The sequence below is a fragment of the Dermacentor andersoni genome, chromosome 10 (genome assembly GCF_023375885.2).
Source record: "Dermacentor andersoni chromosome 10, qqDerAnde1_hic_scaffold, whole genome shotgun sequence".
NCBI classification, from domain to species: Eukaryota; Metazoa; Arthropoda; class Arachnida; order Ixodida; family Ixodidae; genus Dermacentor; species Dermacentor andersoni.
In genome coordinates, this window is record NC_092823.1 from 40,983,756 (window position 1) to 41,011,673 (window position 27,918).

Consider the following 27,918-nt stretch of genomic DNA (forward strand, 5'->3'; position numbering starts at 1 on the left):
CCCCCTGACGCGTCACATCGGCAAAGGTGTTCTTTGGCAGGTAGGACAGCCGCCTGCGTGCGTTCTTGAAACTTATATTTTTCTTTACTACTTTAATTGTTACTATTTCCTTTTCTTTTTTCGAGGGTGGGCATGACTGCAAGTATGCAGGGGGCTCCCCATCACTATTTGCACAATGGCGAGAGTTTTCAGAATATTCAGAGCTGTGCTTAGGAGCATTGCTCATGGCTCAAGTTTAGTGGCCTCGGCAGCTCTGTGAAGTGTTGTGGATACGCTGGCATTTGAAACGTCGAAGGGAATGTGGAACGTATGGCCTAACACGAACCATGATGTACCCGGCCTCGATGGGCGCAGCCGGAACACTTGAGCCGACAGTAACTATCGGGTGCTTGGTCTGGATTTTCTTGTTGTCACGCCTCATCTTAATTCGTTAAACGTTGATGAATTTCTGCTCACTGAAGCCCTCTAGGGGATTAGCTTCAATCAGCTCCGACAGATAATCATATGCGACTACGCCACAGGTGGTATTCATAGCGGGGTGCGAGGTTACTGTTACTTGGGCATCTCCAAAGGACACAAGGTTAGGTGGTTTTTCATGAGGAATGGTGAGATTGTTCGCACTGATTTGTGTAGTTTTTCAGAGTGAATGACATGGAAATGGGGGAAATATTCCTTTTGAGAACCAAAAAAACTCGGACTTCATCGGCGCACCGCCTCTTCAGGGAGTGATCAGGTAGTGAGGGGAAGGAACTAGGCATAGGTGAGTGTATTTTTTGGCAGTAACGCCAGCCACCCAACGTGTAGCCCTATAAGGGGACGCTGCAAGACCGGTGACACAGGTCCTACAAGCGCCAGCTATATGTTACCGCTATAGCCGAATATGACATAATATAGGTTGGCCACTCGCGCAAGGCTAACCGTTGCTCCATGGAAATATTTCAAGTAAGGGGAAGCCAGGAGAAGACAGGAAAGATGGAAAATAAGAGAAAGACGAAGGTTGTAGGGAGAAAGGGGCACGAAAAGGCCCGTTTCCGCCGGACGGGTCAATCCGGCGGGTGCCGTCTATGTGAAGCCGAGTACAAAGACGTGTGTTGCGTCCGCCGAGGGGCCTTACATGTCCAAACACTCAGCATGGGCTCAAACACGAGGATTCCCCGGACAGGGCTAAGCCCCGCACGGTTGAACGCGGGAGGGTCCAACCCTGATGTTCTCGAGTACTTGGTGTCGCAACACACCAAACAACCGTTGATGCAGACGCCCCGTCGACTGTGTAAAAGCTCCCGTTCTTCTTTACGCAGTGGCAATGGCAAACCTAAAGTTAGCGATGCAGCATAACGACAAAAGAAATAATAGTAGTGTGCTGTCGTCGATGAAAACACTCGTCGTAACCAAAACTTAACGGGCGAGCAGATGGCACAGGCCAGACAGACCGACGGGACGGACAACGTCAAAGAAATTGCTAGAAACCTTTCTGCTGTCACAATAGCAATTATAATTTATTGCCCTCACAATATTTTGCAAGTCAAGAAACCTTTTACTGCTATGTGCTGGGAGCTGTAGTGAGCAAAGGACTCTGAAGCTGTCCAGGCAGGTAGGTAAATAGACAGGCTCGAAATAAATCGTAACTAACCAAAGAATGCTAATCGCATTAACACACCATCTGACAACGCACTGTTCTCTTGTTATTACGCTATAATTGTCATGTTACACGAGAAAGCGGGAAGCAGTTCTTCCTCGTTTTCAAGCTACTGAGTTGATCGCACATCAAGTTGTCAATGGAAATGCATGCTTGCATTCAAGTATGTAATAAGCCTCCATTGAATCAAGAGGACTCTACGTAACATTTCCATTTCGCTTAGTTTGAAAATGAGAAACTGTATGCTATTGTATTCCACTTAGACATATCGTCATGAAAGCATTCCTAGTAATGTGGATCTTGTTTTGTTGCAGTGCAAGCTGAACAAGTACAACAGAAAGGCACATCTGACACACATCTGACATCTGTTGTCCTTGTTCGGCTTGCGCTACAAGAAAATAAGATATTCCGTACCACCAAGCCCCTATAGCTATCCTGGTAGTAATGTGGACCTAATAACGGATCCAGTCGCGTGCGTTATTCTGGATGGAGAGAGTCAATTATGAATTGAGAGTGACATACGAAATAGAGTTAACTCACTCAGAACTGTTAATAGCCCGCTTGTTCTGAAAAAATAAAAAAAATAATTGACAACATGGCTTGCATACGCGCAATTCATCAGTAATGTTTCATGTCCTTCTAGGCATTTTCTCCCTTTTTTGCTGTACACATGGCAGGTAGAACGCATTTCATATATATAGCTCCCAATTTTTCAGGGTGGCCAGCGGCTCCCACGTGCTCGAATACATGGAAAGTTGGTTACGCGAACTTGGTTAAGTGCAAAATCGGGCAAATTTGTTGCAAGAGTTTTATTCCTTGAGAGAATTTTACTTAATTTGTGCTAGCCCATGGTTACATTAGGAAGACGTAAATTCACTTGAACTGTTCCCAAGTGTGGAATCCGCAGACACCTCTTTTGCACGTCTGAAAGAGGGAAAAATGAAATATGGCGAAGCCTGATTACACCACTGGATGCGAAAGGTTCTTTGTCTATAGTCTGTATGCAATTCAAAAACATTAGTATATTTATTTGCAATACCAGAACAGGGGTCGTGGATGGATTATTACACTTTAATGACGGGTCTTCACTAAAAAAAACATGTTTCAAGAATATTTGCCGCAAATTGCTATTCCTTGTTATATACTACATCTGGAAATATATTTCGCGTGTAGCACGTCCTTATTTCTCGTTCCCCAAGTCCCCTTAGATAAGGGGTCACGTAAGTTTTGTTTTCGTAGCTGCAAACCTGACAAATTATATTATTATCCCCTCATGTTTCCCATCGGACATGTATGCCAGTTACACGTCCTGATTAATTAACATAATAAACACGTCTGTTATCTTTACAGCAATTTATTTTTTACCACAGTAACATGCTGCAATGCATGCTTCAAAAAGAACTCGCCAGAGATGACATACCTTTCCTCCTCGATCACATGCCATGCCAGCAGGCACATTTACTCTACGGCAGTTGGTATAGCCATGAACCATACTGCAACAATCCATTTTGCATATCTTGCTAAGCTGTGGATCCTGAAAGCATACGAAACGTTACATTACGAGAACTTATCGACATTGTGATATCTGAGAAAGTTATCAATGATGCAAAGCGATTTTAATGCCTGCCATTACGCATCAAAGTGGCGCCAGTCCAAGCTTCCTTCACGTTCTCTACAAATGCGCCTGCAAGAAATTCTGAGCAGTTTAATGGAGAAATTGAGCATCAACAATAGGGAATGAAACGTTCTTCAATGTCCCCAGTTAGTCATAATGGAAAACGCCAGGAAGATAGCTGCCGCAAAACGTAACTTTTATACGACGTGAGACGTATATTCTAGGCCTATTTAATGTTGCGCGAAACATGTGTTCATACGGGGTGCATTACTGTGCATACCATACAGGAATTTCAAAAATCACCTGGGACACGTGCAACAATTATATTTGTTGGCCTGGAATACTGGCGCACAGATGCGCGAGAAACGAAAATTCAAGGTCCAGTCATTATAAAACATGACGACCGTAATTAGTATTCATTTTGCGACAAATATTGGAATTTACGAAGTGTAGCTTGAGAGTTCGCGAGGCGTTCCACTTGGAATGGATTCTCGGAAAACACCACCCTTTATATTCATAATGCGGGTGAAGAAGTACATTAGTGGGCCAGTTACTCGTATGGTTATTTGCATAAAACGATGTTCTGCTAAAACGTAAGTGGAACAACATTCGATAGTTATCGCAAGTTTGACGGCGCACCTCTCGACACCAGTTACATTCTCAGAATATGTTGGATGGCGATATTCCTCTCAAACTTTCAGCCGCAATTTGTAAATTACAATATTTGCATTAAAGAAATTAGTAAAAGCCTAATTCGTGAAATATAGTTTTTACTTGATTGCAAATTCCAGTTTCTCTTAGAAGTAATGTTCAATTCTTTTAGTTCTCCAGCTCAAGGATTAGAATTGTGCCTTTGCCACAGGCGATTAAAAAAAGGTGCGATCTAAGAAACCGCGTCGCAGACAACGCAGACACTGTATCTCATATAAAAATCGGGGTTCATACTGTAACGGGAAAGCAAAGAGTTGAAATACATTTACAACGACTATTTACAACCACACGCAATATCCAGAACGCACGCACGATTCTAAGCGCGCCTACATCGTCTTCACTTGGACGCCTTCACGTAGGCAGTGCTGACAGACGGCCGTGAAACAAGACTACGGCTGCAGTAGCACCAACTCGGTGCTGATTAAGGACGGGAGGGGGCGGTAGTGAGGATGAGTTTCGCGCGCATGCCACGGTTTGAGCTACACAACAAGACTGCGATACTTCGCGAGACCACGGCGCTCCACGCCAAGACCTGTAGACGCCTGCGTTCGTTTGCAGAAAGTAAGCGGTGGGGTGGCACGAGCTTGCGTACTCCATTTTACGATGGCGTGCCATCCTCAAGGTTCCCGTTCTCGAGGTCCACCTCGCCTCTACCAACATGGAGCAACCACGTTGCAAGCATCTTCGACCGATCACCCCAACCGACTACTATTTTGATGCGCTCAGCGCCGCTTCTCTCGTTAGTCGCTTGCCTCAAGTGATGGAAACAATCGTGTTGTGCAAGTTTGCTTTATCGCATATTGCTACTTATGCACTGTCTCCTGCGAGCCTTAGTTCTCACTAAGTGGTTCCCTAAGTGCTAATTGCCAAAGTCCAGGTTTTTCCACTCCTGTGTATCCAGAGCTTGGCAAAGATGCTTTGAAATTGTAACATGATACGTAACAAGTATTTGAGACGCAGATGCACGATACTACCGCAATTATTGTATTCAATGCGACACTTTCTACTTGTATCGTAAGTCAATAGACTAGCAAATTGCGACTGCTTGCGAGAAGTAATATCGCACCCAAAATAGCCGCTTTGTGTACACGTCTCCCAGAAATAGCGCCATCTACACTTTGGTTCACAGCAGTCAAACCTATATCCACCAGACGCTTCAAATTGCTGATGTGTGAAAGGGATTAGACGCAACGCATCCTAATTCTTGCATTCTTCACAATTCGTAACAAAGCATTACGCAAGGGAAACTTCGATAACGACACTATAAAGGCATCAGAATTTGCACGAAAGACGCTGCAGGCATTGGCGAACGGAGCGCAGTACGGTGGCTACGAGCAAGTGTTATGCCATCGGCGCAACTAAAACAAAACAAAAAATAAGAAAAATAGTTCGTCTGCGCACAGACGTTCGGGCGCTTGTTTTTGTCGAGAAGGTGCGAGCGCCACCACGAGACTGCTTCGCCAATAGGGAAATGCAGACTTGATCACCTGCCTTCACTGGGGGGCTCTGGCGGATAGATATAAGAACGTCGCTGCCTTTAGTTTTATTCAGGTGGCTTAGCGTCAGGAGTATAAGCTTGAGAAGTGGAGTTCATCCAACGTGTATAGTTTCGCCCGGTGATGTTGCGATAGCAGAATTTTTTATCTGAAGATACTGGGTGCATTTTTTGTGTATCAGAAATACAAATACTGATACTCGTGTTGCCAGACGTATCATCATACAGATAGAAGACACCCAGTGGCATCTAAGATAGCATCAAAAATACGTGTATCGTAGATACTGCCAGCACTGGGTGTATCACGTGTAGCAACAGCCTTGTCGTCGTTTCGGATACTCTCAGCTCATGCCTCATTGACCAAGTGCAGTACGTAAAAAATTAGGCAAGGTGTAGCATGGACGCAACCGAAGTGGTGCACTTGAAACGTGTTGTGCGTGCTGCAGAGGGTGTACGTGCACTAGGGTGCAGAAACTGCGTAGCCAAACACAGAAGTTACAGTTATTCACGCAGTAGAGAGCTTCCATTCTTAACGTTAATATGTTATAATTAGGTGGGGTGATGTCTTATAGTTTCATTTAGGAAACTTACTCGTTCCCTATTCGCAGTCGGTCCACCATAGTCAAAGATGGGGGCTGTGAACTGGCATCATTGCTTTCCGAATCTTTTCCCTGAACTTCTGGACCCAACTTGTCGAACCCGGGTGCGCAATATTCAAGCGGGCACGGAATCTCTGAAAAACATTCTACACTTCTTGGCCACGTAAGTCCTGATGAGAATACGGGCGAGTTTGATTGAGTATGTAACTGTGGTTAGGTGCGCTCTCATACGCCACCATTCCCGCTCGAAGCGCTACATGAGCTATGCGGCTCTTAACGCCGATGAAGCGCGTAAAGTTTGCTGTGATCGCGTCATGCGTGGCTCGACAATGGTTCCCTCTGTTCACGTGATCTATGTACATCATCATCATCATCATCAGTCTGTTGTGTGTACACTGCATGACGAAGGCCTCTCAATCCGCTTTCCAATTACCCCGGTCCTGCGCCAACTGATTCCAACTTGCACCAACAAATTTCCTAATTTCATCCCCCTACCTGGTTATCTGCCGTCCTCGACTGCGCTTCCCTTCTCTTGGCACCCATTCTGTAACTCTGATGGTCCACTGGTTATCTAACGTGCGCAATACGTGACCTGCCCAGCTCCACTTCTTCTCCTAATGTCAATTAGAATATCGGCTATACCCGTTTGCTCTCTGATTCAAACCGCTCTCTTTCTATCTTTTAACGTTATGCCAAGCTTTTTTCGTCCCATCACTCTTTGCGTGGTCCTTAACTTGTTCTCAAGGTTCTTTACAAGTCTCGAAGTTCCTGCCCTACATGTCAGCCCCGTTAGAATGCATTGGTTCTGCACCTTCCTTTTTAATGGTAGCAGTAAGCTTCGAGTCAGGATCTGGTAATGTCTGCCGCATGCACTCCAATCATTTTTATTCTTCTGTAAATTTTCTTCCGATGATCAGGGTACCCTGCGAATAATTGGGCCTAGGTAAACGTACTTTTTCACAGATTCTAGAGGCTGACTGGGAAACTTGAACCCTTGTTCCCTTGCCAGGCTATTGAGTATTATCTTTGTCATGTGCAAATTAATATTCAACCCCACTCAAACACCTTCTCTGTTAAGGTCCTTAGTAATTTCTTGCAATTCATGTTCAGTACTGCTGAACAGGACAATGTCATCTGCAAATCGAATGTTGGTGAGATATTCGCCGCTGATCCTCACTCCTAACCTTCCCACTTTAATAGCTTGAATACTTCTTCCAAGCTTGCAGTGAATAGCATTGGAGGGATTGAGTCCCCCTGTCTGGTCCCTTTCTTTGCGGATATTTTTCTATTTTTCTTATGGAGAACCAAGATAGCTGTGGAATCTTTCTAGATATTGTCTAGGATATTCATCTATGCCTCCTGTAGTCCTTCATTACGTAATGCCTCTGTGACTATTGATATCTCTAAAGAATAAAATGCCTTTTCGTAATCTATTAAAGCCAATTAGACAGGCTGGTTGTACTCTCCGGATTTCTCAATTACCTGATTGATTACATGGATGTGATTCATTGTACAGGCTCCCTTCCGGAAGCCAGTCTGTTCCCTTCATTCACAAAAGTTAGGTGTTGCCCTTATTCGATTGGAAATTATCTTGGTGAATATTTGATACAAAGTTGAACGTAAACTAATGAGACTATTATTTTTAAATTCTTTAACGTCTCCCTTTTTGTGCATGAGTATAACCTTGGCAGTCTGTCACTTTTCTGGAATCTTTGAAGTCGCGAGACATTTCGTTTAAAAGGTCGCATACATTCCAAGCACGATATCCTCTCAACCTTTGGTTAAATAGGTTGTTATTCCGTTTTCTCTTGCCACTTTCGCCAAATCATGTATTGCAAAGTCCCTCTAATTTCATCGCAAGTTATACAAGGAGCCTCTGTACCTTGTTCACTACTACTTCGAATGAAGGTAGTTTGGCTGTTCTGGGGTATTGTACAGGTCAGTATAGAATTCCGCAGCTGCTGTTACTGTATCTCAAAAATAGCTGATGATATTACCTTGCGTATCTTTCAGTGCATACATCATGACTTGTCCTATGCCAAATTTCCTTCCCATTGATTTCATGCTGCTTACAATCTTTGCGGCTTCCTCAGTCTTTTTCACATTATAATTTTGAATATCCTTTACTTTCTTCTTGTTGATCAGATTAAGAGTTCCGCGAATTCTGTCTAATCTATTGAGTTGGATACTTTCCCTTATTGTCGTTTCTTTCTTTAGGTCCTTCGTTAGGTGGAAGAGCTTGCCTGCTGGTTACTTTCTTACCTGAACTTCCACTCCAGTTGTGTTGGCCTGTTTCTTCTTGTCTAATGTCATCTTTCTCTCTTCATATTGAGGTCAATCGTAAATCTTACTAACCTATGATCGCTGCTCTTTCCCATAAATAACACGTCTACACCCTGAACTACGCTGGGATTGGCATGAAGTGTGAAATATATTTCATCTCTTGATCCTCCATTAGGGCTTTTCCAGGACCACTTCCTGTTGCTACATTGCCTCAAGAAAGTTTTCATTATTCGGATCTTATTCTTTTCCGCGAAATCCAGTTCTACCAATGTCTCTCCTCTAGTGTTTCTAGAATCAATGCAGTAGTAGCCAATGGCTTATTCACAAGCCTTCTGTTACCGCAATCTTGCATTGAAGTCGCCCGTGAAAAGAATATACTCAGTTTGTACATTTGTCATTGGTAATTCAACATCTTCATAAAACCATTCCATTCTTCATCATCGTGACTGGAGGTAGGGGCGTAAGCTTGTACTTGTTGCCCACTATGTCCTTATGGATTATGAGTCCTACCTCACATTGCTTCTTATCTTGGAGTCCTCTTTAGCAGAGGACGTGGCCGTTCGTCAGCACTGCATAAGGCTCACCAATTTTTCTAACCTCGCTAAGGGCAATATTATACCACACAGTGCCTGCTAGTTCCTCAGCGAGTGTTGCTAAGCTAGCTTCACTAGAGAGTGTTCGAGCGTTGAGCGCTTCCGAATTCAGTTTCCAATGGAGTCCTTCGTCAGGCGCTCCGCAGCTGCTGGGAACTGAGGGCCATGGGTCAATTGTAGGAGTCATTAGGGAGGTCGTGGCGGAATATGCACCAGGGAGGCCAATTTCTCTTCTGGTTAGATGTTGTTGTTGAAGCTTGATGAGCCGTCTTAATTTGGTTGCACCTGAACTAGTATAGCTCTACTGGCTCTTGGAATTTTTTCCCTGGTGTCAGGCGCAGCTTCTAGCCTCCATTTATTGTAATCGAGGAGGATTTGAGCTTTCGACTTTCAGATTAGAGGCCCGATGTGGTGTATCAAGCCCCCATCTCATTCACTCGGCAATAAATGGAACTCTTCTATTGGAACATTTAAAAAAGGCCCGAAAATTTGAACTTCAGACTGTAGCTACCGGGCAACCAAGAGATCTCAGTGAGATAACCTTGCAGGCGGCGACGCCACCTAACGGCGCCGAACACCAGCCCAGACAATCCTACATGTCTACAAGGTGACCTAAGTTATCCTCGATAGACAGCTTTAGATAGGTGCGGGGATATATGATATATGTATACATATCGCGGTTCGGAACCGCACGTAAGCACGTAAGCAGGCCACACAATTTCATCATGCTTGAACAGCACCTAAAACGAGTAGGGAAAGGAATGATGGGGGTGCGGTTCGCCTCGCTCAACCGAAAACCACATGCCACATACGCACGAGGGCACGTGCATCTGCTTACTGGCGCGTCTAGCTGCCCCAGTCGCAGTCGCCATCGTATCAGGAATGTTATGTCTCTTAATTAGCTACGCCAAACGTGTCTGTGACCTAGAGGGTGTCATCCGTCAAGCATGCCTTGTACATTACGCGCAGGGAGACAGCCTTGCAATAAATGGTTACTAGAACACGTCATGCGCTACATCGAGGGCGCAGCCATCGGCCCTGAATTAGGTGGACTGGGAGGACAAAGCTATGATTAATTTATGCTAGAAAGCAGCGAAAAGCTGATGGAGTGCGACTTGACGCGGTAGGCAGCCTTGTGTAGCACTATTTCCAAGTGGTGCTAACATGGTGGTTTCGAACCGCACCTAAGCACGTAAGCAGACAACAGTGAACGTGGCTAGGTAAAATATAGGCATTTTCAACAAGCTTGAACAGCGCATCAAACTAGTAGGGAAGGAAAGTATGGCGGTTCGCCTCGCTCACCCAAATTTGACACAAATTCGTCACATCCGGTTTTAGCAAGCGATACCATTTGACCAGCGAAGGATGTTCCACGCCAAAAGAATGCATGAAAGCTTTATAGAGTAGAGGGAAATAGAGGAAGAAGGCGGGTATGTTAACCAGTTCAGTGCCTGGTTGGCTACCCTATGCTGGGGGAAGAAAGAAGGGGAAGAGATAGAAGGGGAAGAGAGAATGGAGAGAGAAGGTATAGAGACGCACATGGACAGTGCTTGAGTTAAAGCCGCTCTCGCAAACCAGACCTTCTGAGAAAGCACAAAAGGGCCTTCACTGCCTTCTGAGCCGATGATCGGTCGGGACGGTGCTCTAGTACTGTCTGTTCATTCAGAGGACGATCATCTAATTTCCTCAATGTGTTGGACAAAAATTGTCTTTGTGCTTGAAATCAATGACAATGGTACAATAAGTGGTCAATGTTCTGCTCGCCTCCGAAAATATCACACGCAGCACTATCAGCCATTCCAATTACTGCTGAGTACTAGAGTAATAACTACGCATCAATACCAAAGGTGCGTTGGTATTATGATGCCGAAAAAATAAAAAAGAACAATGCTAGTATAAAACAAATTCGTTACATGAGGTTTTAGCGAGCGATCCCATTTGACCGAGCGAAAAAGAAAGAAAGAAAGAACAAAAATAGAACTTGCATTGCAAATAGGAGTTCATTGCAGGAAAGAGCTCTTCGTCACCCTGTGAGGGACAAACCTTCAAAGAGAACCCTTGACAAGCCTCTTAAGCCTTCAAGGTCTAGCAAGCGTTGAAAGATGAGTGTGTGAAAGTTACAGCTAGCAGAACGCTTATTGGTCCCAAAGAAGCTGAGCTAATCTCTGGCATGCGAAAAAGAAAGCACCAGTGCATAGCAAGAGGGTTGCGGAGCGTGAGGAGGAGGAGGAAAGAAAATGCGCTGTTATAGATCTTTTAAAAATTATGAGTCTGGTTTAGAAAACTCCCCTAAACATTTGACCAGAGGAACAATGACCTCCTTAATAATAATAAATGAGCACAGCTTCAACCAACTAGCCCAGCAACACGTTTTGTTAATTCTTTATTAATGTGTTTAATAATTTCTTTGTGAAAGAAAAATATCCGTGTATTTCAGTAGCTCACCTTTTTCACTACCACCCTGTTTCGGCTTCCTTTGGTGTGTTTCAAGATTGTCCTGCAATAGAACTGGTCGCGCATTGTTTGTCCAGGGAACTTCCTGTGGTCTTTCTGGTAGTTTTGGCTCGCCTTGACCTCTATACATTCGGGTCCTAGCTTCCTGCGACAAAAAGCGTAAATGATTATCACAATTAGTTCATTAGGGGAAACACAGTGCACGTCACTTGTAGCGGCCCTGGTTCGCTGAAGCATGATGCAAATCTCTATAGAAGCCTCTTAAAAGAAACACATATTTGAGATAACATGCATGTTCAACAGTAATGTGATACCAGCATAAATTGCTAATGCTAAGGCAGATCTTGTTACAGACCAGCGCCGTGGTGCAGCGTCCTCCAGAGGGTCCGGGTAACTACTGGTATCCGGAGAACGTGGCAGTTTAGAGAGCAGATACATGTGATTGTGAGGCATCAAAACGCATTTTCACAGCATTGTTGGTTTCAGGTATGTCTTGTGGCATATTTTTCTGACAAGCAATTAAATCAATAATGAAACCCATGAACTTTCTACTGTACAACTTTTTTTCTATTTCTGTGATTTATTTTGAATTTCGTCCTCGCTAGTCTCAGTAGGTGAACCAGTAAGTGCTGCGCAAGAAACAAAAGAGTCACTCGATGCTCGTGCCACAAAAGAAAACAAGAACGTTGCACGGTTCTATATAGCACGAAACCTGCTCGCTCAGATGCACAGACTACTAATCTCGGCATAGAGTCTTTGTCTTCGACAACTAAAATAAACTCCGTTCTCTGAACACACTAGAACCTAATAATAGAAACCCACAATAAGAATCAAGTTATTCCTGAACCTTCCTAATATTTGTATAGTGGCAGCGACCAATAGATACATATTAACTTTTTCTAATATGAATTTCAAGACTTGAAGCGGGTGATTGCCCTGCAGTAAACCACGATAGAAAGCCTGTCTGCAAATGAATGCAACCTCATGAAAAACTAGGCTACTCTGAATAGGCCCGTTATAATGTCATCTATGCATTTAAGAGACAGAGACCTTTTTTTTCAAAAAAAATATAGTAGTCAAAAAGCGGGCGCAAAATCCAACACTATGATCCCGCTCTCAATGCATATTACACACGTGGGAACCTTTTTGAGGTGATTAGGTTCCCCATTGGACAGTCTGTATTGCAAAACCTACTCGGCAGTAAAGCTTGTGAGTCATACGTCATTTTTAAATTTAATGCGGGTTCGGAGTGCATCAATGAAATCAATGACACACTCAGATCAATCTCTGAATAGTCCATTATGAGTCAGCAAATGGCGTAAGAGAGGAAAAATATACCATTTTTCTGTGCATCACTTCATGTATACGATGCATGCGTAGATTAATTAATCTTTCTTTTTGATATTCTTATGGTTTCATTATATATTTACCAATCTTTCATTTTTCTGCTTTTCACTGGCCCGTTACCAGAAATCTGGCCCTTGTAGTGCTCCGATTCCAAAACCCCCATTTTCCTATTATTCGTGTACCACGTTAAGCCTAACCTGTGGCCAGCAGTTTCCGTCCTAATGCAGGAAATGGTAGAACGTGCACTAATAATTGCGCCGACGCCCAGTACCCATGAAGACACCCAAGGATCTACCAGGAAACGATTAACCACCAGCAACCTTTAGGCTAAGCTTTGACTCCCATTTCCCCTGCTGCTGGGTTCTTCCTCCCATTTCTTGTATGGTGGCAGGCTGTGATCCCTCTTCCTCCTTTCTTTATTCACTCGATGGAAGAATGGTGCTTTTGAAAAAAAAAGTACTTTTCTTGGAAATATGTATTTCGTGATTGTTTAATAAATTCCTTTGTGTCTTTTGTGTACGCATATATTACCTCTCTGTTAGCAGTCATCTGAGAAATGGTGATGACGGTGTTTGCTTCTAATTCTTCATAACTAGTTGCGAAATGATGCAACAACGCTATGTTGTATTTTGTACACATTCGTGGAAGATCGCAACTTTGCAAAAGCATTCTGCTTGAAAACTTGGACGCCTATTATTATGTTATCACACATGCAGCATGTATCCTGTGCCCACGTAACTAGATTTCGCGGAAATGCATTTCCTTTGTAGTCACCAGTTCGACGAAAGTTCGTCTGATCAGGTAACATGATGATGAAGAAATCGCGGTCACTTACCAAGTCAAGGTTAAAATAACACAGGGGTGTTTCGGGACCCGTATTGGTTCCTTGATCCCACTCTGATGATGAAGAAATTGCGGTCATTGACCAAGTCAAGCTTAAAATGACACAGAGACGTTTCGGACCCGTACGCGTTCCTTGATCTCACTCAATGACGAGTGTGATCAAGGAACCTGTACGGGTCCCTAAACGTCTCTGTTATTTTAACCTTGACTTGGTGAGTGAACACCACTTCATCATGCGTTTCCTTTGCGTGTGTTAGGCAGGGCCTCACGTTGGCACCTTGGCTCACGGGCAAATTGTACTGCACTGTGTATTCCCACACTTTTCTTTTGCTTCTTATAAAGCGAAGCTGTACATGGCTAGCCGACTTGTCAGTCCGTCCGTCGGTCCCTCTGTCGGTCGCCTGTACGCTGAAAACTACTCCGGCGCAACTCCATGCGCATGCGCAAAAAGAAAGAGAGAAAGAGAGGCGCGCGATTAGCCAACACGATCTAGATAGCAAAAGGCACGTTTACTCCTATCCATGACGTCACGCTAGATCGCCCAAACTTTCCATGAGAAGGCTGGTATGATGAAAGCGGTGACCTCAAAGTCCCTCTTGCCTGCTCGCGAGCATCCCCATTAGATTCAATGGTAGCAGGACCAGGTAATATGACGTCATGGATTGTAGGGAGAAAGCCTCGTCTATCTAGGTGCTGTTGGATTAGCTGCTCCAGTAGGGACGCCGTTGATCTCCGTCGCTACAGAGCGCGCGCGCAGCAGTTTCTCTCGGGCTCCGAAATGAGTAGGCCACGCGTCATACGTACTCCTGAGCAGCAGGCAGCTTTCGATCAGCAATGCCGCGAGCAGAACCGGGAACGAGCTCGTCTACGCCATGCCGATGCTGCAGCCCGGGCACAAGAATAGGCTCATGCAGCCGAGTGCAAGCAGCAACTGCGCACCGAGGATCCGGCAGCCTAATAAGCCGTCATTTAGTGAACTTTCGGGATAAACCCAGTAATAAACACTGGGGACGAAGGTTTCAGTTTTGCTGGTTAACCATATGTACGGAGTGCTTGGGCGGCGATTTTCATCCACAACTTCTTCTTTGCAGACTGACGGCAGCATACTGAAGCAACTTTCTACACGAAGTGTGTAATAGAGCTGCCGTGCTCCTCTAAAAGCACTCTTCAAGAAGACCTGTCCCCGGCAAAAACGACGATATATTTTTTGGTACGTGGACCTGCCCGAACGTTTATACTCTTGATATATATATCTATATATATCAACTCATCTACAATGAAGTTAATCAAAATACCTGAAGAAAATGTATGAATACACAGTACAGTACTCCCCATTAGCAGATGAAAGATTACAGTGCCTGGCAACTGTATAGGTAGTCGAAGGAAACCACGTTAAAAACACAGCATATTTATTTTCTACACAGAGCTGGCCAAGAAATCGAAAATAAATTTAGATGCGTTCTTTACTCTGAATTTTTATAAATTATTATATGGTACTTTGCAAGCACGGAAAATAATTGCAAGGCAGATTCACAGATTTGCGCGAAGGAGGACAGACAGTGGCTTCAAAATACGTCATTATGAAAGATGCCACTTACCTGTTACCATATCGCCTACTTCAAAAATTATTATAATGCTCAAGCCAAATACTGTGCCAAAGCTTACTTGACATGGGCCCGTATCTGGTCCTCACTGCACCGAGAAAGTCGATATCTTTTCACTCCGCCGTCCACGTAGCTCATCAGGTATCCCTGGGACCACGCGCATTCTGGATCGTTGTACCTCCCGTCGTCATGTGGTGCTCCAATTCTGCACGATAAATCGACATATGCATTTGTTACTAGTAATCTTTCTTCTGGTCAGAACAGATGCTATTCATTGATTTTTAAAAATTGGTGCGACGAACGAAACTCTGACTATATCGATAATCAGCCAAAAAAATTATAACCGGAAATCGAGTAGCTGCATGCGGTAAGACTGTCAAAACACTACAACGTAGTTGAATACGCTCCATATTTTCCGTCGAACTGAAACAAAAAGATTTTCAATTTAGGTTCACTTACATGTGTGCCAGTTCATGAGCCATCGTGTGGGTTCCGCTGTATGTCCTTGCAGTGTCTTCTCCTTCGCCCGCAGCATACTGTGTGCAAACAGCGCCCAGAGCTGCGAGTCCTACAGAAACGAAAGCAGTAATAAAAATCGTGCCAAAAACTGCCCTTTCTAATTTTAACTTGGACTTAGCAATATTCAAGTTGGAGACTAGCATGGGCGTTGTGCGCACGGCACTAAAAACACACCGGCGTTCCTGCCTGCTTACGGAGTGCATGCACTGGTCTGAGATGTCCTGAGTGTTCCGAGATGCCTGAACCTATTCATTACGCCAGCGTTGTGAGATGCGTGGCAGCCCTGCTAAGGTGCTGTTCCTTGTGTTCCGCAGAAGTTGCCTGGTGCTCTCCATCGTGCTAATGGTCACACCAGCGTACAGTTCAACACCACGCAAGAAATCAAAGTCCACCAAGTCCACCCAGGCCCAACGCTAAAGCGTCCTATCGCTGTCGGTGCTTCACCCTTTTGGCGATACTGGAAGGGTACGGCAGCAACTGAATGGTGCGGCCGGCTGATCCCTTCTTGTGAACGTAATACAGATTACGGCCGCTCTCCTGCTGCTACCTGCTCTCGAAGCGCATGGCTGGTGGTTACTTCGTTCTTCGTCCATTTGTGAGCGGTCCACAAGCTACATGATGAACGCATGCCAAATCGCTCACTTCTCTATCATAATGCAGTTTATATTCGAGCAGACTTCGCACCCTCCCCCCCTCATTCTCCGTAGAACATTTTGAGGTAATTTCGCCAGTAGCTGTTCTCTCGTCTGAAACGCCTTCGTTTTACTTTCTCCCCGTTCCAATAAGGGTCGACTCCATAGGAGCTTATTCGTTGTATTGGTTCTATCTCGACGCAAAGATTTATGCTGTCCTTTTCCATGGTGGTAGGCTCAGTGGAAGTGACGCATTTCTAGCGCAATATTCTGAAGGTGTTGCTTATTACAAATAATTTCGTTTACTTAATTTGATTTTAGGAGGGCGATTTTTACATTGTGAGGAACATTTAAGAAAAGAATGTTAAATTAAGCAATATTAGTACATTACGCTTCCCAAACGGCACAAAGCTCCTTTTGCCCCGAGTAGGAAACTTGGTAATGCAGAAAAACAGCAAGAGCCAAACCCAGGTGGCAATGCTGCCCGCAATGATTTGTCAAGACGACGTGTATTTCGACAGCATTTGCATGGGCCTGTAACCCGTTTTTCATTAACGGGCTAGACTGCATAATAACTCAACCAGAGGCTGAACCTAGCAAGATACAAGAACTTATGTGGCTGGAAAACTTCCACAATTTAGTCAGGGTTTAGCGCCGCACTGAAACTTCTCGGCCGGTGTTCTAATGCCTCAATAACGGCACATCTAAATACCCGAAAAAAATGCTTATCTTTCTTATAATGCACAAAACTGTGAAGCACAAGTGTATGTATCTATATATATATATATATATATATATATATATATATAAAGAAATTAGGAATATTTTTGGAAACTCTTTCTGCAATATGTGAGGAATTCGATCGAGGCAGGAAACGGGAAGTGGGCTTTACCCGAACCCTCCAAGACTCCGTTTCCCATTTTTAAGTACAGGCCCCGTCGCATGTGACCGCCGCCGTATATTTCTTCTGCTTTACGGGAAATCTGCGACCTCACTGGAGCCGAATATCTGGCATCGGTCTTTCTGTTCAGACCTTGATTTTTTTTTTTGTATTGTTATTTTAGAACATGCAAAGTAAACAGCAAGTCCCTCACCAAACTACTTCTTCCTCGTCCAGTCTACCTGCTCTAAACAAATAAGAGCCGCTCACTGCCGGCCATTCAGTGCTGGTCCAAAACATTTAGCCAGAGACTTCGTACTCAGTACCGAAACTGAGCATAAAAAAAACTAATTTCTGGTGTATTATTTGTAGGGGAACATTCGTGAATAAGGGCAAACTATACGCGGGTCCAACTAACGTTGACGATGCATGCGGATATCCGCCAAAATCATCTGGCACCCATAAAATCTTCAACACGGCTTGTAGGGTCTGTAATGACATCGCACAGACGTCACTGTGATGTACGCAAAGAGCCGTGCTAGTAAAATTACACCACATTAAAGGCCGCTGGCAAGGTCATGCCAATTTGAGCTGATAATCGCTGCGCATACAATGCGGGCTAACGATCGTGTCTCCTAAGTATTACATCTCAACGGGCCGCGGAAACATTTGACATGCCAACGCGAACGCCATTTGCCTTTCTCCTCGCTGCCGCCGTGCTCAAATCCGGAGGGTTGACGTACACGTGCTAGTACATGTGTTTCCGTTGTGACGTCACTTGTATTGACACGTGACCTCGAGAATTATTTAAGGCAACGTCTCTTATTTGTGTAATCTGTTGCTTTATTAGTTATTAATTATTATTTATTATTTATTAGTTAGTTAATTTGGGCTTAACGGCACAAAGGTGACTAAGGTCATGCTGCGTCAGTCACAAGGCAAAAGGAAACGCAACGTTAGAGCAGGTAAACCTGCATTGCATTATAGTTCGTGTAAATAACCAGTTGTCTCTAAAAAGTGGAACAGGTTAGTAAATGGCACTAGCGGGTCATGTGCCAGTCATAGGGCAGGGTGTAAAGGTAAGTGTAAATTATGTAGGTTGTGTAAGATCTTCCGTCGCTGTGTTTCCAAGCTTGGACATGTTATATGTATGTGTATTACTGTAAGAGGTTCATTGCATTTTTCGCAAGTCGGGGGGTTTTCTTTCCGCAGGAGAAAGTTGTGTGTTAGACGTGTGTGTCCAATCCAACGTCGACACAGGATCACCTCATAGAACCACTGCTGGTGAGTGCACCATTTCCACTCACCTATTACGGGTTTAGTAAGATGTAGCTTGTTGCTTATACAATGGTCCCATTCTTGTTGCCATTTTGACACCAAGGCCTCCCGAATCGCAGTGATACTATCCTTATATGGAAGAGTTGTGCTTGTTATGTATTTGTGCGCTAGCTGCCATTGATGCACACCTATTCACTGCTTCATTACCCGGTATACTAACATGGCTGGGTACCCGGCAAAACATAATTGACCTGCCGTATTCGTTTAATGTTGCCATGTTTAAAATATCCCCTATCAGGGGTTCACATTCGGATTTCATGTGAGGAGCATTCAACGCGCTCAATGAATCAGTGTATATGATTGTGTTTTCGTATTTTTCAGCGATGATCTCTTTAACCACAGTCCATTTTGCATAGACTTCAGCTGTGTAGACAGAGGCATGCTGAGGCAAACGAATACTTCTTTCCCATTTTTTTGTCACGGCCCCCACGTCCACGTATTCTTTTGTTTTAGAGCCATCAGTGTAATATTTCATGTAATTTTTATATTTGTCTTGAAGAGCGCGAATTCTTGTATAATCTGTTCGTGCGGGGTCTGATTTTCTTTAAAGGTATCAATGCCCAGCCACATAACTGCATGAATTCGCCCCACGGATGTAGTCGTTGTGGCCGTTTAGCAACTTGCAGGAACTGATCAGGAATGTCGTAATCACGACAGTATACCTCATATCGCAGAAGAGATCTGATGATGTTCGGTTTATTTGTGAAGTGTAATCGTGGGTTGCACTGTATGACAATATTGTAGCATATGTGTTGTGGTGAGGACTGGATTTAATGTGTGGTAAAAAGTTAGCAGCGCTCTGCGATGCTCTCAAGGAGGCTCATTACATTCAACGTGTAAGCTCTGGACAGGCGATGTTCAGTAAGCGCCACTTGTCGGTCGTAGTCCTAGGTTATGAACTGGATCAAGTCGTCGGACGTAAGGATGGCTGGCTGAACCATATATGATGCTACCATAGTCTAATATGCTACGTTTCAAAATGCGGTAGATGCGTAGCAGGCACTTACGGTCAGAGCCCCAGCGCTACCGGGACAGGACTTTGAGAATACTAAGTGCATTGTTCGCTTTAATTTTAAGGCTATTCATGTGTGCGAGAAAGGTCAACTTTTTATCAAACAAAACACCCAGAAACTTGTGTTCTTGTTTTACCTATAGTGTGACTTCCTGTATCTTAAGGTTGTAGGCCTCCTTTTTGTATAAAGACAACAGTAATAGTTTTCTTTTTTTTTTCACTTGAGAAGCGAAAACCGTTTCGAGATGCCCACTGCGCTAGTTTAGTTAACGTAATTTGAATTTTCTGTTCGCAGGTTGCCAGGTTAGATGAACGACACACAATTGGTAGGTAATCCACATATAATGAGTGCGTTACAAAGGATGGAATTTACATTGTGGACCGAGTTCATTTTGCGCACAAACAGAGTTGCATTTAATACGCATCCCTGTGGCACACCATTCTCCTGAACGAACACACGTTACAGCGCCGTTCCTAAGCGCACTTGGAATGTTCGGTCGCACATGAAATCTTCTAGACATTTGAGCATTCTACGGCGGATTCCTACTTCCGCTAAGCCCCTTAATATTCGAAACCTCCATGTTGTGTCATACGCCTTTTCTATATCAAAGAAAACAGTAAGACAGTATTGCTTGCGCAGAATGGCCGCACGTATCTCGTGTTCTATTCAGGCTAGGTGACCCGTTGTAGAGAAACCTTTCTTCTACCTACACTGATGGTTATCTAGCAGGTTCTCGGTTTCAAGAACGTATGTGAATCTTATGTGATCGCTTCATAAGACTTTCCAAGACAACTTGTGAGTGATGTAGGTCTTTAGCTGGGTGCGGTTGTTGGAGGCTTTCCAGCTTTCAAGAAAGAGATTACGATGGCTTTCTTCCACTCACTGGACATTTGTCCCGTTTCCCAGATTATATTTTAAAAACGAAGCAAGGTTTCAACTGCTTTAGGAGGCAGGTGGGTGAGCATTGCGTAATGTACCCTGCCCGGACCAGATGCTGTTCTTTTTTTGCCAATAGTGAGTACTCCATTGATTGCCGGGAGCCTTGAAGGGGCATTATACGATCTCTCTGAACTGCATGTGGTCGGGAGCTTTAGTTTTTCTCCTGATTGCTTATATTTTAAGAATGTAGCGGAATAGTTTACTGAGTTTGATATGTCATGAAATTGCTTCCCTAATATACCTGCTTGTTTTTCTAAATTTGTTTCCGTGCTTGGAGGAGCGAGTACGGGGATAGTTTAAAAGCCGTAGTCGCCGATAAACTTCAGAAGCTGATCTCACACTCTTGTACATGTTATCGAGCTATTTATTGAGGATACATACATAGTTTTTCCACGACTGTCTTTCGGCTTGTCTGCGTGTGCACCTCGTTTTAGCTTCTGCTTTTTTGGAAGACAGTAGATTATCTTGTGTTGGGTATCACCGAAAGGCACGCCACGCTGTCTTTTGTAATTTTTTAGCTTTTCTACATTCATCTGTCCGCCAGGGTTCTATTTTTTTTCCTAAGAAGACGGAGGATTGCATGATCGTCTGTTCTGCTGCAGCAATTATAGAGGAAGTAATCTTTTCGTTCATTTCATCTATGGTTGGATATGCAGATATGTCATCCAGACTGGCCTTTTCGCTGAAGAGAGGCCAGTCTGCTAGATGAAGTTTCCAACGCGGTAATCTCGACGGTATTGTCTGTAAAGGAGATAATTTTAATGATACCAGGCATGCGGTCACTACCATAGGGATTTTCTATAACACCCCATTTAAAATCGATAAGGAGAGATGGAGAGCACAGAGCCAGATCTAGACAGTTCATAGCTCCTTATGCTTGGGGAGCAGTAAGTTGCAGCACCAGTGTTTAGAAGACATATGGCATTTGTTAGTATAAAATCTGCAAGTGTTGGTCCCCTGGTGTCACTTGTTCTCTGCCCCATAACATGTTATGTGCGTTAAAATCACCCGCTTTTAAGAAAGGTTCAGGTATCTGGTTTAAAATTAACTCAATATCTCTTACAGTAAACTGTGAATGTGGTTAAACGTATATGTTGCAAATAGTGTTGGTTTTCTGTGCGAGATCAGTGACAGAAACGGCTTCTATGGGACTATTAATGGCAACTTCTCTAGCTGAAATACCGCTCTGCAGAACAATGGCTACAGCACCCGAGAGTCGATTCGCCTGAGTACGGTCGCGACGACAACAGTGAGGCATCTTAAAATGTTTTTGTGCTTTTCGCCAAAGTTCGTTTCCTGTAAGCACAAGGCTACAGGAGAGAAGTGAACATGTATCTGATGTCATCTAAGTTATGTAAGAACCCTCTACAATTCCAGTGGATAACAAAAGTCATTTGGAAACTGAAAAGTAAAAAATGGCATTAAAAGTGAATGAGAATAAGAAAAATGTTAAGTGACACATATCTAAAGAAGGCTGATACAAAGGAGCGATAACATTTAGGTTATCGCTTTCTTATCTAAAGTGGTTATATTGGGACTTCGTCCCTCATTCCGCGCTCCGGAGAGCGCTTATCCTTCTGTGTTGATGACACCAGGGTTTTTGGCTCGACCTCCATCGCTCTCTCTGAGGTGCTGGAGTACCGAGAGTTGGTCACCGAGACCCGTGTCTCGGGCCTTGCAGTTCGAATAATTTGAGGGTCCTGCGGGACTGGTTTTTCTAGGGCCTTTGAAGAGGATGGAGCAGCACTGGCTGCTTCCACCACGGGGGCGGGAGTGGTCACTGCGGCACCACTGCGCGTGCCCTTGGAGGATTCCGTAGGCCTTTGTGACGCTCCGCCCCACCTTCGTCACATCGGCATAACTTCTTCGTGAAAGGTATGACAATCGCTTTCTTGTCTCAAAGACGAGATTTTTTCATTAACAGATAGTGCAATTACATCTCTTCTTTGTCCAGCGAGGGCAAGACCGCCAGTAAGCGAATGATTACCTTTGGACTTAATGCAATGTGGGGAAGCAGTCCAGTTGTCAGATTGATGATCGTTGGAGCTGCACTTAGCACAGGTTTGTCCTCGGCATGCATGTGAAGCATGTCCAAACCTTTGGCACTTGCAACATCGTCTGGGGCTCGGGATATACGGTCTCACGTGTACTTTTACATACCATGCGTCCAGCGAGGTATGTAACCTTCCAGCAGTTCCTCGTTGCTCAGGCCAATAAAGCCTTCCTTTGATATTACCCCCGCCTTCTATTTAGTGTTCTGCGTGGGGAACTGTCTCTGTCGCGTCGCCAATGCTGGTAAGTTCTGAGAGCTTTTGCGCTTGATCTTTGTCATTTAATTCTAGGAACAGGACCCCGCTAGACATTTTTGAGGCTTTGTATGTCAGTCCGAATTTGTCTTTAAGGCACTTGGCCACGAGGAATAGAGAGAGCTTTCTTACTGGCATGTTTTTTTCTCTGTGGGCTACATAGTACTTCCGGAAAGATGGAGCATTGCTCCGAAAGGAGAATTCGAACACTGCTTCGGTGCGGCACCTTTTCAGACGCCGATCACAGGCGACAGAAATTTGCGCTGCCATAGGAAAATATGTATGCTCGGCAACAGTGCCGACCGCCCACCACGAAGCGCAACAAGGGGACGCGGCAGAGCTTGTGTACAAGCCTGCACGACGCCAGCCATGCGCCGTCACTGCAACCAAATATGACATAACCTAGATTGGTTACTCACACTTGCTGCCAGGAAGCTCAGATGTAATAAAGAAATTAGAAGGAGACAGGAGAGATGGAGAGTGAGAGAAAGACGAAGGTTGGATGGAGAGAGAGACTGGAAAAGGCAACTACCGATTTCCCCAAGGTGGGTCAGACCGGGCGTGCCGTCTACTTGAAGCCGAGGCCAAAAGACTGTTGCCGCCGCCATGGGACCGTAAATGTCCTAACACTGGGCATTGGCTCAACTCTCAGGATCCCCTTTTTACCAGGACACGGCTAAGCCGGGCACGGTTAGACGCCGGAGGGTCCAACCCACGTGTGCTCGGGTACGTGGTGTCACAACACACCAAACGACTGCTCACGCAGACGTTCCAGTGGGGTGTCCGCGAGTATAGAACATTACACCCGATGGCCTGACGCATTTCCTCTCACTGACATAATGGCCCTTACAAAAGCTTCCGCGTTTCTCAGCGGCTGGATTTCGCGCTTCGGATATCCTAGCGTTGTAACGACCGATCGCGGCCGACAGTTTAAATGGTATCTCTTCCGCGACCTCAGATGGCTGTTTGGCGTCCGCCATATTGATAGTGCTGCGTATCGCATATCGGGAAACGAAATGGTTGACCGTCTTCGCCGTCAGCTTAAAGTCGCCTTGATAGCCCGCCATGATCGCTCTTCTTGCGCTAAAGACTTCCCTCTCGTTCTGCTAGCCGTGTGATCCTCTTTCAAGGAAGACTTCGGCTGCACAACTGCGAAACTGGTCTGTGGCGCAACGTTGTGGTTGTCCGGCGAATTTTTCGCACCAAGTACTGTCGACAAGCCCGATCCAGACAGCTATGTTCAGAAGCTCCACTTCCTCTTTGCAAGCTTGTGTCCTTGCGCTGGTAGGGTTGTATCCTCAAGAGCAATGTTCTTGTCAGCAAATACATGCCAACAGAGAGCCACAGTTTCGTGAATAAAAAGAGCTTATTCGGCTCCTGCCACCGGTCTGAACGGTTCTCAGATCTCTCGCTCGCTGACTCGCCCATTGTTGTAGTGCATCTAGCCTGGCTATAAAAAAACTCACAGTAGATGTTAATAATGCGAGGTCAGAACTAAAGGAAGCTAAAGCTAATAGCTTTGCGAATGCTGTTCCCCAAAAGATTCGACCCAAATTAAGTTTTCGAAGTGCCTGTAAACTGGCGCTATAGTAGAGTGCTTCAATGGTTATTTCTAGTTGATTTTCACTGTAGAACAGCATAGATGATGGAAAGCTACCATTCAAAGCAGCATCTGGTCATACACAAATAAAACCAATGACTTTCCTCCAGGAAGGCGCGCTTAGGCTGTTATGAAGTGTAGATAAAAAGAAGGTCACAGGTCCTCCAAACTAGTCCAACGTGTTTTTTTAATATCTAAGCGCGGCGTTTGGTAGAGTACTTATTCCTTCTCTTCTACAAGTCAGAAAGTGCAGGCACTGTTTCCACAGACAGAGAAAACCGCAATAATAATAATTATACAAAAATCATGCAGCAAAGCTGTGGTTTCAAATTGCAGACCACCGTTGACAATCAGCTTCTCATTTAATGTTTTTATTCTTAAATTAATTAAAGACGTAATAAAAAACATAACTCTGTGCTTCGAAGGACGACATATCCTGTCTCCGGCACAGCATGGTTTCTTCGAGGGCCTTTCAGCAATTACTCAAGACAAAGAAAAAAAGTACTGTAGCGCAGTTCATTGATAAGCGCAAGCAAATCAATCTATTTTTACATTACTCTAAAGCCTTCTACAGCGTCTCACAAAAGAATCCAGTAAAAAATTAGAACCCACCCTCCGAAGCAGCACTATTCGTCATTACAATTAAAAGTACTTCAGTAACCGCTTATAATTTTTACTATTACGTCACTGCATCTAGAATAAGCCCAGTCACATCAGGCATACAACAGAACATTTAGGATCTTAACTTTTGTTCAAAATATTCATTATTGATTTGCCCGCTATCTACTAATGGAAAACTAGGGCTCCTTGCAGATGACTGCATTATTTACAGGCAAATTAATGCATTTCCTAACCCTCTAATTATTACTTCTTTATTAGAATCTGTGCACACGCGGTGTAAAGAATGGCAGATGCGTTGTCTTGGCAATACCTCGCAGAAATCACAGCTAAAACGTTTCTTGTACGGCCCCAAGGTCAAAGCAACTAATCACAAATATTTCGATTTCATACCTCGCTTGTAGTAAGAGCTCGAGTAAGAAGGGAATGGGAAGCTTGAAGCTCAATATTAGCTAGCTTTCCGGCAAGAGAAGCTCCGCATCACAAGAAGAAATTTCCCGTTTATTGATCGTCAAGTTGCACCAGGGAGCCACGCTGTTTGACAAACATATACTTTAAATTTACGAAGGTAAAGCATTTTGATTGCATTACGCACTAGGTAACTTATTGAACCTATAGGAATGGCTACAAGAAAAGCTGAAGTGTGCCATTTATGATCACTCGCAGGCGCTTTTGCAGAAGCGAGCGACGTCATACAACCTCGGCGGCCATGATTTTAGCCTCCTGCTCACATCATCGCCTTGCTTTCTGAGAATCGTACATTTCTGAGCCCAAGCCCATGTTCATTAGACTGCCCGAAAGTGCTGGTAATGGTGAATTGAGTTCAATAGCACACATTGCTATTAAACTATAAGTACAGCTCTATGAGCAGGCATATGTTTCTCGTAAGCAATCGAAACACTATAGGTGGCGTCAACGAGAGACATACTATTTATGGGTGAATTCTGCTCAAGTATTGTAGTTAAGTTTTGCCTCTAGTGGCATTTCTGCGGGTATCGGTTGGGACCACTCACAATGAGAGGAAAGCTCTGCTCAGTTGTGAGGCTTCTCCCTTATGATTTTGGCGCCACCCCTAGCTCTCCTGACTTCAACTTTCGTGCGAAAAGTGTGTGTGAATTGATTTCCTTAAATATGAGGCGTGTAGGGGCATTGTGGGTAATGTGATAAAAGAACTGTCTTTAGACCACTTAACCATATCCGTAGAGAGGGGACCAGTAGGACAAACTCAGTACTACACTGAACGCACGACAAGCTTAATCGACTGCAATCACTCCTATGACAGCAAAATTATCGAACTTTCGTTGGATACTTCAGTAATTTTATGCCACTAAATACGGTAGACATATCTACGTCGTACACACCTTAAAACCGCAGTCATGGAGGAGTGTAGGATGTGCACCAGTGCATTTAGGCGTTTCGAAACACATTATACTCACCTGTTACTGCTGGGTCCATTTTTCCATCTTTAACCCTTGCAAGATCTTGGCTGTAATGAAAGATAATTATTAGAGAGTATACCTCAGAAAACGAAGCTCTATATGTTTCTGTACACGAGCTGCAATGATTTGTTTGTAACATTTCGTTATGGACAACCCAGTGTACCTGACCACGTACCTATCGCTACCGAAAATATATAAAATACGTTCGCTTACCCGGTTACAAGATAGATCATGTCAGGATTTCCAGGTACCTTGCCTGCCTTGTTATATTCTTTCAGCGCGGCTAATGTACCTGCCGCAAGAAGGTATCCCTGCTTATGTCTGATGAAAGGATCGTCCTGTGTGGAAATGCAAGGAAAAGCTTTTGAGGGAGAGATGCGTGTAATTAGAGTAATTTTCATTATTTGAGGGCGTGTTCCATGTTGTTTTTATACTGTAAGTGGTTTCGTCGGAAGAACGCAGCAGCGCACTGTCACACACGCACAAAGTAAATAAAAATAAAGAATAGTGACCTACAAGACACTACAAGTACATCTGGCGAAATGTAGGAGACAGTAATTGTTTCTGTTTTTTTCATCGAGAGTGCTGGTGCTCTTAAATAACTTTCAAACATACTGTGGGCTTCAGCTCTAAACATAGCTGTATTCGGGAACCAGATCAAGCAACCCTGAGAGCCGTCGGACGTTTTTCCGAAGAAGAGCAGGGAGCCGGGGTTTTTCAGCCTTATGCAATGTGACCGTGCTTTGTAAATCTGCCCAATTAAACGTTTTCCACCCTTTGCGCCCGCTTCCTCCGCCCACACATGGCGCAGTCGACATCCGCAACCTGCCACAGCCACTTCGTCACCAAGTAAGTCGTCGTGCCCTCGACTGAGCGCTGTTGAACGCCAAACCTAAGCCTACCTAGCCTACCCTAAGCCCAAGCCTACCCAGCCCGGCGCGTCAACAACGATGTCGTTCATCAACTGGCGTGTTGCCACCGCAGAAGACCTCGCCACCTTGAATGTACAGTTGATTAAATCTCTCTCCACAACCTCTCCACAACCGGCAACAAGGAGGAACTAATCGACCGACTTCTGGTTGATACCGCGCAAGACCCACCGCCAAACCACGAACCCACGCCATGCGTGCCAGCGTCGTTCCCGACCATGCCAGCGCCTACGACGCCATTCCCAGCCATGCCAACCTTCACGTCAGACCCAGCAGAGAACATGCAGCGCATGGCAGCTTATCTTCACCAAAACATGGCCATTATGATGACCACGATAGCAACTCAAGCGAACCCAGTGCACGTGACAACGCTACCAGACCTCTCAGCTTCGCTGCCTACCTTCAATGGAAGTGGTACCCCTACTTCCAAGCTCTGGATAGAAGAGCTCGAGCGCATCCAACGACTGCACGATGGGAAAACCCCACTCTCCTCGCCATAGCGCAAGGAAAGCTACGTGGAGTCGC

At 44.6% G+C, this 27,918-nt stretch overlaps 1 protein-coding gene across 2 annotated transcripts in view; it reads right to left on the minus strand.

Moving 5' to 3' along the window:
* Window positions 1-2,430: 2,430 nt before the first annotated feature.
* LOC126519180 (venom metalloproteinase antarease-like TtrivMP_A) overlaps window positions 2,431-27,918 on the minus strand; it is a 73,481-nt gene continuing 47,993 nt past the window's right edge. For both annotated transcript variants that reach the window (XM_050168799.3, XM_055065318.2), the window contains 7 exons: window positions 26,678-26,802; window positions 26,462-26,511; window positions 15,640-15,748; window positions 15,242-15,385; window positions 11,378-11,531; window positions 3,057-3,170; window positions 2,431-2,560 (listed from right to left, as the gene is read on the minus strand). In XM_050168799.3, the coding sequence (XP_050024756.1) occupies window positions 2,510-2,560; window positions 3,057-3,170; window positions 11,378-11,531; window positions 15,242-15,385; window positions 15,640-15,748; window positions 26,462-26,511; window positions 26,678-26,802 (747 nt within the window). In that variant the 3' untranslated portion in view covers window positions 2,431-2,509. The remainder of the gene's footprint in view (window positions 2,561-3,056; window positions 3,171-11,377; window positions 11,532-15,241; window positions 15,386-15,639; window positions 15,749-26,461; window positions 26,512-26,677; window positions 26,803-27,918) is intronic.